A 15,581-nucleotide genomic window follows, 5' to 3' on the forward strand; every position below is an offset into this window, starting at 1 on the left:
TCCTACTCAAGAGAAATGATCGAAAAAGAAACTGATTATTTAAAAAAACGATTACGGTAAATGAAGAATGTGAAATTACAGAATACAGAAATAACTGTTCACTGCTGTTCTCCAGGTGAGGTTAGGAGAATCTGAGATCTGTTGAACAGTGGGACCATCACTTTCTGTCCTCCTTCCTGTCCCACCTGAGAACATGGAACGTGGGACCGTGAACATTTTTTACTCCAGTAGAATCAAAATTCCATTTCGCTTGCCCTCCCATGGTGTAAACATGTATCCACTGAAAAGTAGAAAATGTAGACCAAATATTCCACCTATTAATGTAAAGATAGATAAACAGCGAACATGTGCAACACGTGCACTACAAGTCACAGATGTAATTTTTGTCCATGGGTATGAACGTGTGTCTTTGACCACTGAGGACAGGTAATCAGTGGGACTTGAACCGTATCTTTTATAGTTGCGCGAAGCAAACGAATACACGTAGTGTTTAAACGACCCTGTTCCTGCAGGACCTCATATCCAGCATGTTGTATCTGGCTCCCTGATTCAACACACCTGAATCTAAAGACTCTGTCCTCACCGAGCACCGAGCAGAGCCCAGCAGTGAGCCTGGACAGGGGCTCTGCAGGAACGGGGCTGGGCACCACGGATTGGTACATCGAAGTCCTGTTAATAATCTGGTTCTGAATTTTGAATTCAGTTGATTTCATGGGCTATATGCACAGCTCCATTATTTCCTGAAGTTGAGACAGCACCTTTATTTCCTGTTTGTGTCTGACCTCAGTAAACGACACACCTGGATTAATCGGTTCATCCTATCATGAAAGGCAGGAAATAAAGGTGCTGTCTGAACTTCAGGAAGTAATGGAGCTGTGCATTCTGGGTTTTTTTTCAACTTGAGCTATTTTTTTCCGTTTCCGTCTTTCCCGGCTCTTATTCTGAAGGTCCGTGCGCTGCTTCCGGTTTCTGCAGCCATTTAATCCTTTTTTCCCAGCATGCTCTTTGTCCGTCCACTTCCTGTTTATTGTGGCGGTTGTCCCGGTGGATCTTTCGGTACCTCTGACCCAGCACCTTCGACCCGGTACCGCCGCTCCGCCCGGTGAGCCCGCTGAGTCCGGGCCGCTCCGCCCGGTGCGCACCGGTAAGCGCCGGGAGGCTTTTCTTGCTGTGACAGACTCGGGCCCCGCTTCGTCCGGCGGGACCGAGGTCCGGGGTCGGTCCGCGGCTCGGGCTGACCCGGTTCGCGGCGTTAGGTCAGGATTGAATCCGGAACGATGGCGGGGGGGGGGGGGGGGGGGGGGGGCTCAGAGGTGGTCCCGGAGGGAGCGGCTTTCCTCTGACGGAGGATCCGCTCCGGATGGCGGCCGGCGCCGTGACACACATCGAGCGCCTCCTGTGCGCGGCTTGTCCGTGGCCTTGTACGCAGGGGGCTGTTTGATATGCGTCACGGCGCTGGCCGGCGGCGTTCGGTATGTGTCACGGTACCGGGCCGCTGTGAGCGGCCCTGCTTGCAGTGGGTGTTCGATATGTGCCACGTTACCGGCCGTTCTGAGCGGCCCCGCACGCAGGGAGCGTTCGATTGGTGTCACGGTGCTGCTGTCTGCTGAAAGGGTTTATAAAGGCAGGAGGTCAGAAGTCACGTGACAGCTTGCCCTCTGCAGTAAAGCGGTGATGTCACATGAAAGTGAAACTGTTCAGTAACTGGAATACTAAAGTAACGGGAGTACTTCTAGAATATTCTTGAGTAGTGAGCTCTGGCTCGCTGGTGTTCGAAGCCATGATGAAGAAACCTCAACAATATACTGATAAGAACTAAGAACTCCCACAATGCACCCTGTCTGTGTCTCTATCTGATGTCACACACACCGACTGGATGACTTGAGGCTGCTGCTGTCCACATGGACTCGCAGAGGAAACCTTACTTTACTGGAGAACATATCGAGAACCTCCAGTGACGCTGTGCTGTACAGAGGTGTTCTGCAGAGACAGCAGGAGAAACACCTTCAGTGTTTTCCATCTTCCTCCATTGCTTTTCTAACTGTTCTTTAATCATCTTGAGAGTTAGAATTTCACCTACATTGATCTCTATCAGATTAAGATAATACCCATAGTTTATCATGTGGAGATCATTCATTTCACATTAGATCCATGTTTCTCCAGGTGATCACTGTGTTGATCCGTTTTTTGCTGTTATCTGGACGTTAGGCAGACTTTTACTTCTTCTTGGAACGAGTAATATTTATTGGCTTTTCAAAGATGAAGAACAGCAGAAGTCTCTTCATGTTTGGACGTCGAACATCAGACCACCTCGCTGTTTCAGGCCTTTTGGGGGGGGGGAGAACCTGGTCTCGTATTCAGACTGAACCTCCTCATGTTGCTGTGCTCACCTGTTCTACAGTCAGACTGAAAAGTCCCTTCTTGTTTTTCTCCCCCCTCCAGGCCCCTCCCCCCCTCTGTGCTGTCTGTCTTCGTCCCCTCGTCCTGCTGAAGTCTTCAGGATGGAGGACTCGGAGGCGGAGCTGACGGTGTCGGAGTCGGACGCTCTGGGCGCAGACTTCATCACGGTGGAGCTGGACACGCAGCCCATCGAGTACGTGGTGAAATGGGCCGAGGTGGGTTCCAAGTTCACCATCTCGTGTGTGAAGAGGGACTCGGACGACGCGTCGGACCTGACCGCGGATCACCTGAAGATGGAGACGGACGAGGCGTTCTTCGCCCCGTACGAGGAGGTGTACCCCTGCGAGGTGACGGAGCAGAGTGTGGAGATAAAGACGGACTCTGACGAGGAGGAAGAGGACGGCGAGGAGGAGCAGGAGGTGCTGATCGAAGCGGGGAGCAGCCACCTGGACGCCTACTCGGACCAGGCGGACTATGAGCCGGACGAGCGGCAGTACCGCTGCGGCTACTGCGGGAAGTGCTACAGCCACGCCTCCAGCCTGTACCGCCATCAGCAGACGCACACCGGCAAGGGCACGGTGCCTCCCACCAAGAGGGCGCTGGAGCCCGCCCCCCAGGACGCACGCTACACCTGCCCCCACTGCGGCATGAGCTTCAAAGGTAGCAGGTTAGTCTGGGAGGGGCCACGCCCAAGTGAGATCCTTCAGTGATTCTGGCAGGTCAGAAAAAGTTTGGTTGAGGAATCAAACACTGGGACCTCAGTTAGAGCGGAAAATATGCAAACCACTGCTGAGAGCTGGAGAGCGTCCCTCTGAGACAACCAAACCAAGAAACTCAAACATCGACATCAGTGTGTCAAACTACATAAAAACAGGTTCAGAGTCTTCAGCTCTGATTCGAACTCACACTTAGGGACACAGATGACCTCCGACCTCACGCCATGGTCAGTCCCAGTCTGAAAAAAACTGCACCGCCCGGTTCGGTCTGCTCACTGCCTCAGCTGATGCATGCTCTGACTGCTCACATTTCCTTTTTACATACATGTTTCAATCAACGTTTGCAGACAGTGAAATTTCTGTTCGTTGTTCAGCAGCGAAACTAAAAGGTTCCACCCCTTTTGTAGACGCCGCCTCATGGCCCGCAAGTGACACGCCCAACAAGCGCGTGATTTTCAGACATGGTGCATTTCCATGTAAGAAAAACGGCCCTGTGGACATGTGAAGCGAGCGTCACCTGGCCGAAGTGATTGGACATTAACCTGTAGGGAGGGTTTCAGTGCAGCTGGCAGCACACGCGCACACACACACACACACACACACACACACACACACACACACACACAAAGCATAACTGGAAAACCCGCTGTCAATAGAAGCGTATTGAAAGCAGGATGAACTGAACACATCAATATTTTACCAACAACCTTTTCATCTCTCGCTAGCAGTGTTTCTGGCCCGGCGGCGCAGTGTGCGGCTTGTGCTGATTGCCTGTCGGTTTCCTCTGCAGGATGCTGGGGAGTCACCTGCGGCTGCACGGGAAGCGACGGATCCACCCCTGCAACATCTGTGGGAAGGAGTTCAACCACAGCTCCAGTCTGTCGCGCCACCGCCTGATCCACAAGAAGGGCAAGGGCCTCCCCAAGGATGCCGCCCTCGTTCCCAGCATGGCCGCCCTGCGCCACACCCTGAAGGCCGGCGGCAAGAACAAGAAGACCAAGAAGCAGCAGGCGCCGTCACCACTGCCGCAGCACATAGCCCAAGCCGCCATCATCCACAGCCAGGGCGGGGACAAGTTCTACGCCTGTCCCCAGTGCGACATGAGCTTCAGGACGTCCACGCAGCTGTCCAAGCACCAGGTGACCCACGTGAAGGAGCTGCTGGACAGCTACACGCCCGGCAAGGAGAACCTCGGCGAGACGTCGTCCGACCTGAAGATCCGCCTCAAGCTCTGCTCCCGCGACAAGCCCAACTTCTACACTCTGTGCAAGAAGAACCGCCGCCGCCGAGGCGGCCGCGCCGCCAAACGGGGCTCCGCCACCTCCGAGGAGGAGGATGATGAGAGCGGAGGAGTCGGGGCTGCGACGGGGCTGGATGTGGGAGGCCACGGCTGCGGCCAGTGCGGAAAGCGGTTCAGCCACTCCTCCAGCCTGGCGCGACACCAGCAGACCCACCGAGCAGACGGCGGCGGCGTGCGGGGCAAGCTGCCGCAGCACGCCAAGGCCGGCGTCCCCGCCACCAAGAACAAGACGTACACGTGCGCCGCTTGCAACAAAACCTTCATGCACTCGTCCAGCTTCTCCCGCCACAAGAAGGCCCACCTGGAGGAGGAGCAGCGTGCCCACATGGCCGCCGCCACGTGCAGCAAGAGGTCCCTGCTGGACGAGACCGCGCCGCTGGAGTCCGACTCGGAGTGACGGCGCTCGGCTCCCCGCCCTCTCCGGGCCAGGTTCTTGGTCCTGAATCAGCATAGACTGCTTCTGGACCTGTTGGGACCAGTTCTGGAAAGTTCTGATGTGTTCTGGATCAGTCTGGACGAGTTCTGAGCAGCCAGCGTCGGTTTAGACAACAGGAAGTGGTTGACTCCTGTCTGGTGTAGATAGCAGCGGGACTTCCTTATATGGTCGTATGGTGGAACTCTCCCTGTGCGGTCGTGTCCATATATGGTCATGAGTGACCGTTCGGTCATCGCACTTACAGGATTGAATCTAAAGTGTTAACACCTGACCCTGACCCCTGACCCCGCCCCCCCACTGTATGTTCACCTTCACTCTGCCCTTTTCACACTCCATTTCCCATCAGCCAACTGGGCCCACAAAGCATCATGGGAGATGGAGTTCTGATGGAGGAATGGATGCAATTGGACAGCAGCCACTCATTCTGATTGGACAGTTCGAATTTATTTATAAAACATGATAGTAAGTAGGACCAATCAGGCACCAATCGGTTCCCGTCATCGTGGTCGGCATGTGGAAGCTCTCCTCTGACTGGCTGCAGCGGTGTGACCTCTCCTTCAGGCCCCGCCCACTTCCTCCCTGTCTGACTTTGATTGGCTGTGGTTGTTTTATTGGCACTTTGTTGTAATTGGTCGTTTCAGCTTAGAGGAGGGGGAGTCCAGCTGGCGTCGTTACCATGACGACAGCATCCTCCATCATCACTTTTGAAAAGAAAAAAAAATCTCAAAAGAAAACGATTGAAAGCAGTTTCAAGATAAAACATCAAAGGATGTATTTTGATTTGACATTTTTGTCTCTAATTTTAATTGTGGAGGCATGTAAGTGAGGTCCCCCACCCCACCTCCACCCACCTGAAGAACTGCCCCGCCCCCCCTGTAGACTTACTCCCACACTGCTCTTCTGGTTCTTTTGGTGTGAAGTAGACTTAATTTAATGGTGGATTATTTATTTAACCCCCTCCCCCTCCCCCAGTTCGGTCGTTCAGGTGTGTGTTGTTGGCTGTGTCACAGAGTGGGCGGGGCCGCCTGCAGGTAGAAGGTTGTCGGTCATTGTATTGTGTTCTAGAAAAAAAAAAATCCACTGACATGTTCTGTTTTGTAATAAATCCTTGAAAAATAGTTTGTGTGTTTCTTATCCACTCGTCGTCATCTTCAGCTCCTGGGGCTGAGCAATGCACAAACACTTCAGCTCACTCTCTCCAGCAGCAAAACACACTCGAGTCATCTGAGGTTTGAATTAAACTTTATTGATAATTTATGACAAACATTGAACATGTCAACAACACAAATGTAAAAACAAACATTAAAACATGTTACAAACACTTTTGACACCAGAACCTGAACTTCAAATCATGTTTGCTTGGAGGTTTCTCATTGGTCCAGCTGCTGCATGCTGCGATCCCATTGGTCCAGCATCTGGATGCTGCGATCCCATTGGTCCAGCTGCTGGACGTTTTGATCTCTTACAGTCTTTTTTCCATCTATGAGGTAGGCAGAGCGCCAAGCCGTCTGTCAGAAGAAGTGTTGTTCTCTATTGGCTCTCCGGGACCGGAACCTCATCTCGGACAGTTTAGAGTTGATACAGGAGCCGATGACGCCTTTCTTGGCGAGAGGAAACCGAGCCAAAATAGCATCTGGAGAAGAGAGAGTGTGAGTTGGAGCGAGAGGGGCTTCACGGGGAGGTCACTGGCGTTGTGAACTTACTGAAGATGGCGTTGGTCTTGTGTGGGTCGAGCGCGTTGCGTTGCTGCTGAAAGGCGGGCCGGCGGCTCCGCCCCCCTCGCAGATTACTGTTCATCAGTGTGGTCGTATCAAACACGCCCAGCAGCAGCATGCGGGCCATCGCCGTGGGAGACTGCGCCTGATTGGCCGCCTGCCACGATCGACCGTCGCAGAGCACTCCAGAACCTGGGTACACCTCCACCTGGCTCACCTGGACACAGCCGGCAGTCTCAGCCTGGACGCAGTCCAGGCCGGATCGGCCGTGACCCGCTGGGGTTCTTACCTGGACGTTCTGGTCTCCGGCGGTGCACTGGCTCTCTGAGCAGCTCCTCCTCAGCTCCTCCATGTCAGTCTGGCTGCAGAGCGGCGCCTCCTCCCCCATGTGGCTCCCCAGGACCAGGTGGGCTCCTCCTGACACCTCCTCGTCGTCGGAGCCCAGCGGGGCCCAGGACAGGTCCTCGCTGAGCTCCTCGTGGACTTGCTTGATGTGGACCTCGGGGCTGAATTCCGGGTCCTGAGCTGTCATGTGGTTCTGATGCGAGTACTGATGGTAAGTGTTATCCGCTGCCATGGAGGCGGACTGGTGGCCGTTGGCCTGACCTATCGTTTGCCACATGGTGGACAGGAGCCCAGGGATTTCTGAGAAATGTAGTCAAGAAGACCCAGAACGTTAGAACAGAAACACAGACCAGGTTCAGACCCGCCGGGTCTGAAGGTCACCCGGGACAAGATGGACCAGAAGTGGGCTCACCGTGGACCAGCATGTTCTTCAGTCTGTGGTTCTCTGCCACCAGCTCAGACTTCTCCCTCTCCAGCTCTCGAACCCGCGACCGTAGGAAGTGAAGCTCTGACTCCTGAGGGGGGGTCAGGCCCGGCAGACCTGGCAGACATGGCAGACCCGACTCCAGCTTCACCACCTGCAGGAGGAGCACACCCAAAGGGATTCCGGACGCCGTCTATACTACATTTCCATGTTCCTAGCATTTTGGATGTTTGTTTCCACGATAACGATCCTGAGTCATGGAAAATGCTGATACAGCGCATGGACACCAGGCTAACAGTTCTTTCGCTAACGCCTGGCAAGAAATTATTCATAACAGTGGATGTTATCAATGTCAGCAGCATCTCCAACCAGCACGTTTCAGCTCTGCCCCTGCTTCAGCACTCCTGCTGGCTCCGACAGCCTCGTTGCTGGGCTCTGAGGGACTTGGTGAGGACAGAGCCATTAGATTCAGGTGTGTTGAAGCAGGTGGAGAGCTGGAACAGGGTTGGAGACCCCTAATCTAGAACATTTACTACATCACCATCGAACATTTACTGCAACATCATGTAGAACATGGAGCTGCTACACCACCCAGATTCTACAACATTTACTACTCCATCATCTACTGTTCTGAAGGGGTTCTGAAATGTGTTCTGTTAAAGGTGGGTTTTTCGGAGGTTCTAAGCATGTTCTGAGGGCGTTCATAGGGGGCTCTGATCCTAGCGGTTCTGTTCTGACAGGGTCTTTTTTCCAGCAGGTTCTGAGCGGGTTCTGTTCTTATGGAGTGCAGGTTCTGGGAGCACAGCGCCGCCGGCAGGCCGACCTGCAGCTGCTCTAGCAGGACCTTCATTTTCTATAATACGTGTAAGTCAACATAAACAAGGTTTGAACCCGGAAATAACTCCTGAACCCGCTTCAGCCGGAACCAATCAGAACGGCTGGTCCGCTGCACGCGCACCGCGGCTCCCCACCGGAACTGGCACCTAATTAAGCTCTTAATGATCCCGCATCTGAGTGGCTGATCAGACCGGGTTCGAACCTGCATCCCCCCTCCTGACCCGCCCGGGCTCACCGTCCCGGTGCCGGTCCCGGCCCCGACCCCGGTCCCGGTGTGGCTCCGCTGCAGGACGCTGCAGTCTGAACTGTCCCCCATCAGCGCGCAGACGGGACTTCACCGCCGAGGAGACGGTCCTGGTTCAGCTCCGGGTTCAAGTCCTGGTTCGGGGCCTGGCTCCGGTCCAGGATCAAGTCCAGGTTCAGGTCCGGCTTCAAGTCCGGTTCCTCACACAAAGAAAAAAAAACCAGCTTTATTTAAAATTCAGATTTAGCCTCACTTCCGGTGACGTCTTTCCATGTAGTTCAGCTCAGCTGACGGGACTACATCTCCCACAATGCACCGCGGCCTCGCCGCACATTGTAAACACTCGTGAAGGACGGAGAGACAAATGATCGGTGAGTTTAACCGAACCGCGTCTGTTCCGACCGGTGACTTCTTCATTACTGCTTCGTTAAAAATCGTAGCTACAGATAAATGTAACTAGCCAGTTTGCCAACCGCCATTAAGCCTCAAAGAAGAAGAAGAATGTAACTAGTTACTTGATCAGCTTTAGTGATTGATCTGTTCTGAGGGACTCAGTGTTGCCTGGCATGATGTCTCGAGTTCCTGGGTTAACTGTGTTCACAGAGCCGTATTATTGTAGCATTAGCCTCAGACCTGTCATCAAGTTGCTCTGGAATGATGTGACTGTTGGTGGATCCTGGAGGACTCCTCCAGCCTTCAGATCACTTCAGGTCCTCCAGAGATCTGGATGTTTGAGGGAGGAGTTTGTTTAATTCTGTGTGTGTGTGTGTGTATGTCCTCAGTCTTTGTGCGCTACAACCTGGGCCCCGGGGTGGCCGTGGAGCTGCAGGAGGAGTCCAGCGTGGCCGAGCTGAAGGAGATGGTGGGGACCCAGCAGGGGGTCCAGCCGGAGCGGCTCCGGGTGCTGTTCGCCGGGAGGGAGCTGCAGAGCTGCTCCACTCTGCAGGTGAGTCTGAGATCTTCACATCCGTCGGTGAGAAAGGAGGACCGTCCACCTCCTGGAACACCTGGGACACGATGCCCAATTCAATCCAACTTTATTTCTGTAGCTCCGAATACAACAGAGTCCTTTCAAGACACTTTACAGAGAAAAAAACCCCAACAAATCGCCATGAGACAGTGTAGGAGGAGAGCCCTGCAGAACCAGATCCGGGAGGAGACTTTCTGTAGTTCTGGTTGGAGGTTAAAGGACGGAGAGGTGGACAGACAGACACTGAGTCAGTGGGAATCTTCAGGAGGACGGAGACTTTTATGTCCAAGATGGGTTGTTTGCTCTCAAAGAATCATTTTTGTTTTGAATTGAACTTTTCAACATCTGCTCTCCTCCTCCTCCTCCTTCTCCTCCTCCTCCTCCTCCTCCTCCTCCTCCTCCTCCTCCTCCTCCTCCTCCTCCTCCTCCTCCTCTCAGGGCTGTGACCTCCCAGAGCAGAGCACAGTGCACGTGGTCCTTCCGTCCCCAGCCTCCTCCTCCTCGCAGCTGCTCCTCCTGCAGGAGCGTCTGTCTCGGGGCAGAGAGCAGGAGCAGGACAGCCTGACCCGGCTGGACCTGAGCTCCTCGCGCCTCCTGTCCACCTCCTCCGGCCTGGCCGTGGTGCTGGAGGACGGCCAGACAGACGGAGGAGCAACGGAGATGGAGGAGGCGCAGCAGCCTGCAGCTCCCAGAGGTCAGTGTGTGTGTGTGTGTGTGTGTGCGTGCGTATATGTGTGTGTGTCTTGTATTCACCTTGTGTGTACCTTGTGTGTACAGGTGTGCGGAGCTGCAGTACTTTCTTCGTGTACTGTAAAAGCTGCAGGTCCATTAATCCGGGGAAACTGCGGGTGCGATGTCGCGGCTGCAGACAGACGACGCTGACTCTCAGCCGGGTGGGAAACCTCTGGTCCAGGGCTCCGCCCGTGACGCCTCGGACTCGGTGTGTCCTGCGGGCGGCGGGCTTCATGTCCTCTGTGTGTTCCAGGGTCCGTCCTGCTGGGACGACGTCCTCCTTCCCGCCCGCATCCACGGCGTCTGTCAGTCAGAGGGTTGCCACAGCAACGAGGCAGTAAGAAGGCGGGACTTATGGAGACGCATCAACACAACGACTGTTGATTCAACAGGTGTGTGTGTGTGTGTGTGTGTGTGTCTGTGTGTGTGTGTGTGCAGGAGTTCTACATGAAGTGTGCATCCCATCCAACATCAGAAGAAGACTCCTCTGTGGCCCTCGACCTCCTCATGACAAACACCAGAGACGTTCCCTGTATCGCCTGCACTGATGTCATGTAAACACACACACACACACACACACACACACACACACACACACACACACACACACACACACGCCCAGTCTTGTATTTCTATCCTTGTGGGGACCTTCCATTGACTCCCATTCATGTCTAGCCCCTAACCCTGACCCTTACCCTAACCCTAACCCACACCACAACAAAGCCTAACCCTAAAGAAATGTTTTTGCTCTTTTACTTTTTTCAGTAACAACAACATGGTCAAGAAAACACTGTTTCTCCTACTTAGGACCGGAAAAAGGTCCCCACAAGGCACGTCGTTTCACGTTTTGCTATCCTTGTGGGGACATTTGGCCCCGACAAGGATAGAAATACGAGAACACACACACACACACACACACACACACACACACACACACAGGATTCTGCTAATCAGCGTCCCCTCCACAGGGAGGTGGTCCTGGTCTTTCAGTGCTCCGAGCGTCATGTGGTCTGTTTGGACTGTTTCCGTGGTTACAGCCAGACTCGGCTCAACGAGCGACAGTTTGTATACGATCAAGACATCGGATACTCCCTGCCCTGTGCAGGTGAGGGATAAAACTCTCTGCCCTGTGCAGGTGAGGGGTAAAACTCTCTGCCCTGTGCAGGTGAGGGGTAAAACCGTCTATACTGTGCAGGTGTGGGGGTAAAACTGTGTGTTTGTGTGTGTGTACTTGCAGCGGGCTGTGACAATTCTTTGATTAAAGAAGTTCATCACTTCAGGGTCCTTGGAGAAGATCAGGTGACACACTCAGTATTTTTTCTTCTTCTGTGTGAAAAATGTTGTGATTGATTAAACGTTTTTAAAATAGAAATGTAAAAAGATGCGAGTTTTGAAAAATGACATTTGACAGCAGTTCCCATGTTTACCCATAATCCTCCGGTCCAGTACGAGCGCTACCTTCGGTACGGGGCGGAGGAGTGTGTGCTGGCCCTCGGAGGGCTGCTGTGTCCGTCGCCGGGCTGCGGGGCGGGGCTGCTGCCCCCCGACGGCAGCAGGAGGGTGGAGTGCGACCGGCGGCTCGGCTGTGGCTTCGTCTTCTGCCGCCAGTGCCGGGAGGCAGACCACCAGGGGGAGTGTGCCGCTGCGCGGGACCCGCCCACGGGGGCTGCCTCGTCGGTGAGCTGCCGGCCGCTGCACCCGAACCGGCTCAGGCTGGATTGGATTGGCTGGATTGGTGCTCCTGTGACCCCCCCCCCCACTCTGTGTCCCCCTGTCAGGGCTTCGTGGTGGAGGCAGCGGCGTCTCTCAGGGGGAGGTGGGATCAAGCATCCCTGCTCTGCATCAAGGAGTCCACCAAACCCTGCCCGCAGTGTTCGATTCCTGTGGAGAGAAACGGTAACATGCAACTTCACATTCTGCAGGAGGGAGAGAGAGCAGAGACTACAGTAGAGACAGTGGTTAACGACACGTAGAAGTGAACACGTGGAATAAGAAAAGAAGATTTGGTTGATTCCCTGTTTTCTGTCCCTCGAGACAACCTGTTCTTCCAGGGTTTTTGGTGTTCTGAGTTTTTAGTCTCCCATAGTTTCAGTCTGTCCTGAAACTATAGAGAAGGATTGTAAATTCAATTCTGGATTTAACAGGAAGCCAGTGAAGAGAATTCAATTCAATTCAATTCAATTCAGCTTTATTTATGAAGTGCCAATTACAACATGGTGGTTTCTAGACACTTTTACAGAGAAACCCAACAGATCCACATGAGCAAGCATAAGCGACTTTGGAAAGGAAAAACTCCCTTTAAACAGGAAGAAACCTTTGCAGAACCAGGCTCAGAGGTGGCAGCTTTCTGCTGTTCCGGTTGGGGTGAGGGGACAGAAAGAGAAGGAGATAGGACAGACAGGTTCTTGTATCTACATACAATTCATATATAAACACAGGGTACAGAGGCTACAAGAGGAACAATCATCAATGGCATGTAGCAATACAATGAAACTACAGTAGTACAATGAAATGACATTGAACGAGAGAAGGAGCAGAACTGGGAGCCGGTTCCACATGGTAGAACCCGGGGTTCAGTAAACCTTACACCCACTGGGTCCGGGTTCCTCCATTAATCAGTGGAGCAGCTGTTTTGGTTGAAGCCCAATTAGAATTGCACCCATCGAATCCAGGCTGTCCAAATGAATCAGCTGCGATTGATATTCTGTCTGCGATCCCTCAAGCATGGCTCTAGTCCACCTCAGAGACAGCCTCTTCGTCCAGGGTTTCGGTGTTCTGACTGTTGGTCTCCCACAGAGAAGCTAATATTGGGCTGATGTGATCTGTCCTGCTGGTTCTTGCTGCAGCATTTTGAACCAGTTGAAGACTTTTCAGCCAGTTGTTGTTCCCTGATAAAAGGGAATTACAGTAATCTACTCTGGAGGGAACAAATGCATGGATTAATTTCTCAGCATGGCTTTGAGTCAGCATGTTCCTAATTTTAGAAATATTACGCAGGTGAAAGAAGGAGGTCCTGCAGACCTGTTTAATGTGGGAGTTGAAGGATAAGTCCTGGTCAAAGGTCACTCCCAGGTTCCTCACATTGTTACTGGGGGTTAAAGCAACACCATCCGGGGTCAGTATCTGTTTAGATAATTTCTCTCTTAGGTGTTTTCGGCCAAATGTAATGTAATGACTTGTGTTTTATCTGAATTTAGAAGGAGAAAATTACGACTTATCCAGGTTCTTATGTCTTTGAGACAAGCTTCTAATTTGACAAGTTGGTCATCTGGCTTCAGGGATAGGTAGATCTGTGGATCATCTGCATAACAGTGGAAGTTAATGGAGTGTTTTCTGATGATGGGGAAGCATGTATAATGAGAAGAGTATAGGTCCTAAAACAGAACCCTGTGGAACTCCATTATTAACTGTAATTTGAGCTGAAGAATCATCGTTAACATTAACAAAGTGGAACCTGTCCACTAAATATGATTTAAACCAGTTTAATGCTGAACCTTTAATCCCAATATTATGCTATCTCTGTAGTGGGATATCATGATCAACAGTATCAAATGCAGCACTGAGATCTAACAGGGACCGGGACAGAGACCAGTCCTCTATCTGAGGCTGTGATAAGATCATTAGTGACTTTTACCAGAGCTGTCGCTGGTCTGTGATGAACTCTGAAACCTGATTGAAAAGATTTAAATAGGTCATTGTTATATAAATGGTCTCAAAGCTGATTTGCAACAACTTTCTCCAGGATTTTAGAAATAAAGGGAAAGACTTGTTAGACCACCTGGATCAAGGGTTTTTAAGAAGAGGTTCAATAACAGAAACTTAAAGGCCCGTGGAACAGAACATGTTGCTAAAGATAAGCTGATCTGATCTAATATTGATTACTGATCAGGGGAAAATGTCTTTAAACAATCTTGTTGGGACTGGATCTAATGTAGGTTTAGATGAGGCCACAATAGAGGAGAACTCGGAGGTCAATAGGACGGAAGCTGGATAGTTGTGAGTCGGGTTCTAATGACAGATTTGAGGATGTGATTGATCAATCTGTGACCACTTTGGAGAGTGTGCTTTCTTTTTTTGACTTTTATTTTGTGTTTTTCCAAACATGAACACAACATTGAGGGTGAGGCCAATCACAGCCACAAAATAGTACTGTAAAGGTGGAATAAAGCAAAGCACAATGAATGGCTCAGTGTACACTACGCAAGTCTGAGTCTCTGTGGCAATCCCATTTCTCCCAGTATTCCTCTCCTTTTTCCTTTTGCAATCGAAGTGTAAATGTCAGAATTTCCACTATTTTTAAGCATTTTCATGGCGGGTGGGTCCCACTGTAGCCAACATTTTGTTATTGCTTTTTTACTTGCAACCACGATTATTCTGAAATGATATGCGTCCCTTTTACATAGACTTTCAGGGAGTTTTCCCAGGTACGTTGAAATGAAAGAAATATCCATCAATAAAACCCAAAGTTTTTGATTTTGATTCTTCCACCAAAATTTTTCTAAACTTGGACTAGCCCAAAATATATATAACAATCTGCAGAAACCGTTCCACGCTCACTCCAACAGGATACCTGTGAACCACTCGGGTTGATGAAATATCTAATTAGATTCTTCCAACAAAAGTCCCACGACTCCTACCGTAATAATGAACGTGTCACTAAAGATTTATTTTCCCAGAGTTGTGACCATACCTCTTACGAAATTACTTTTTTTTTGTTTCTTGGAGAGTGTGCTTTCAGTTTTACCTCTAATAGTTCTAATGTTGTTGTTAAAGAAGTTTACAAAATGATTACTGCTCAAGGTTAAAGGGATCTGAGGTTCGACAGAGACTTTGTGACTTTTTGTCAGTCTGGCTGCAGTGCTGAAGAGAAATGAGGTTGTTCTGCTTTTATTTTATTAAGGAGGAACACTAGGCAGTTCCAGTTTTACGTAGATTCTTTTTTATAGATGAACAGACTCTCTTTCCAGGCAGTACGAAATGCTTCTTAGTTCAGTTAGATCTCAAGACATGTCACAGAGAAAACTCAGCAATTCCACATGTCTGAGGAGATGAACCCTGCAGAACCAGACTCGGTTCTTTGTGTTGTGCAGAAAGTCTTCACCTTTGAGTCTGTTGAGAATGTCCTAAGCTGTTGGACTTGTGGGGTTGTGTTGAAGTTCTTAGTTGAGTTGTGTTGCTGTGTTTGTCTCCCCCTGCAGGTGGCTGTATGCACATGCACTGTCCTCGCTGCGGAGCAGACTGGTGCTGGCTCTGTGGCGTGGCCTGGAACAGGGACTGTATGGGAAACCACTGGTTTGGATGAAGGGGAAGCCAGCAAATCTTCTGACTCCTCCCTCACTGTGCACTTTATCTTCCTTCAGTATAAAGGATCAATAAAGGTGTATTTATTTTAATGGTGTTTGGTTTTATCGACTGAATTAAGATTTCCATTTGTATGTGTGTGTGTGTGTGGTATGACCATC

The 15,581-nt window shown here is 51.3% G+C and overlaps 3 protein-coding genes across 4 annotated transcripts; 2 read left to right on the top strand and 1 right to left on the bottom strand.

Moving 5' to 3' along the window:
* Nucleotides 1–983: 983 nt before the first annotated feature.
* Nucleotides 984–5,966, top strand: LOC115399488 (zinc finger protein 135). Its single transcript, XM_030106899.1, has 3 exons — nt 984–1,144; nt 2,443–3,067; nt 3,907–5,966. Exons 2-3 carry the CDS (start codon nt 2,502–2,504, stop codon nt 4,811–4,813), a joined length of 1,473 nt encoding a protein of 490 aa, XP_029962759.1. The 5' UTR covers nt 984–1,144; nt 2,443–2,501; the 3' UTR covers nt 4,814–5,966.
* A 117-nt stretch (nt 5,967–6,083) lies between these two features.
* Nucleotides 6,084–8,625, bottom strand: LOC115399491 (uncharacterized). Of its 2 annotated transcripts, XM_030106904.1 has the most exons (5): nt 8,409–8,625; nt 7,325–7,490; nt 6,857–7,212; nt 6,556–6,784; nt 6,084–6,485 (listed from the first exon to the last, which is right to left on the bottom strand). In XM_030106904.1, the coding sequence occupies exons 1-5, from the start codon at nt 8,487–8,489 to the stop codon at nt 6,364–6,366; spliced, it is 954 nt and encodes a 317-aa protein (XP_029962764.1). In that variant the 5' UTR covers nt 8,490–8,625; the 3' UTR covers nt 6,084–6,363. The 2 variants fall into 2 exon arrangements, with proteins under 2 accessions (XP_029962764.1, XP_029962763.1); XM_030106903.1 differs by having other exon boundaries at nt 6,556–7,212.
* On the top strand, nt 8,518–15,422 carry prkn (parkin RBR E3 ubiquitin protein ligase). The gene is made up of 12 exons (XM_030106900.1): nt 8,518–8,596; nt 8,700–8,788; nt 9,200–9,363; nt 9,826–10,081; nt 10,165–10,280; nt 10,373–10,456; nt 10,558–10,673; nt 11,088–11,224; nt 11,357–11,418; nt 11,566–11,796; nt 11,898–12,015; nt 15,318–15,422. Exons 2-12 carry the CDS (start codon nt 8,782–8,784, stop codon nt 15,419–15,421), a joined length of 1,395 nt encoding a protein of 464 aa, XP_029962760.1. The 5' UTR covers nt 8,518–8,596; nt 8,700–8,781; the 3' UTR covers nt 15,422.
* The last annotated feature ends 159 nt before the right edge of the window (nt 15,423–15,581 follow it).

The sequence above is a fragment of the Salarias fasciatus genome, chromosome 13 (assembly GCF_902148845.1).
Source record: "Salarias fasciatus chromosome 13, fSalaFa1.1, whole genome shotgun sequence".
NCBI lineage: Eukaryota > Metazoa > Chordata > Actinopteri > Blenniiformes > Blenniidae > Salarias > Salarias fasciatus.

What these genes read in the sequence shown, in the direction of transcription:
- LOC115399488 (XM_030106899.1), top strand. Translation starts at nt 2,502, where the DNA reads ATGGAGGACTCGGAGGCGGAGCTGACGGTGTCGGAGTCGGACGCTCTG. An exon ending in ATGAGCTTCAAAGGTAGCAG is followed by an intron (nt 3,068 to 3,906) that starts GTTAGTCTGGGA and finishes TTTCCTCTGCAG; the next exon opens with GATGCTGGGGAGTCACCTGC.
- LOC115399491 (XM_030106903.1), bottom strand. Translation starts at nt 8,489, where the DNA reads ATGGGGGACAGTTCAGACTGCAGCGTCCTGCAGCGGAGCCACACCGGG. An exon ending in CCGGGACCGGCACCGGGACG is followed by an intron (nt 7,491 to 8,408) that starts GTGAGCCCGGGC and finishes CTCCTCCTGCAG; the next exon opens with GTGGTGAAGCTGGAGTCGGG. An exon ending in CAAGACCAACGCCATCTTCA is followed by an intron (nt 6,486 to 6,555) that starts GTAAGTTCACAA and finishes TCTCTTCTCCAG; the next exon opens with ATGCTATTTTGGCTCGGTTT.
- prkn (XM_030106900.1), top strand. An exon ending in GCAGCCTGCAGCTCCCAGAG is followed by an intron (nt 10,082 to 10,164) that starts GTCAGTGTGTGT and finishes TTGTGTGTACAG; the next exon opens with GTGTGCGGAGCTGCAGTACT. An exon ending in ATCGCCTGCACTGATGTCAT is followed by an intron (nt 10,674 to 11,087) that starts GTAAACACACAC and finishes TCCCCTCCACAG; the next exon opens with GGAGGTGGTCCTGGTCTTTC.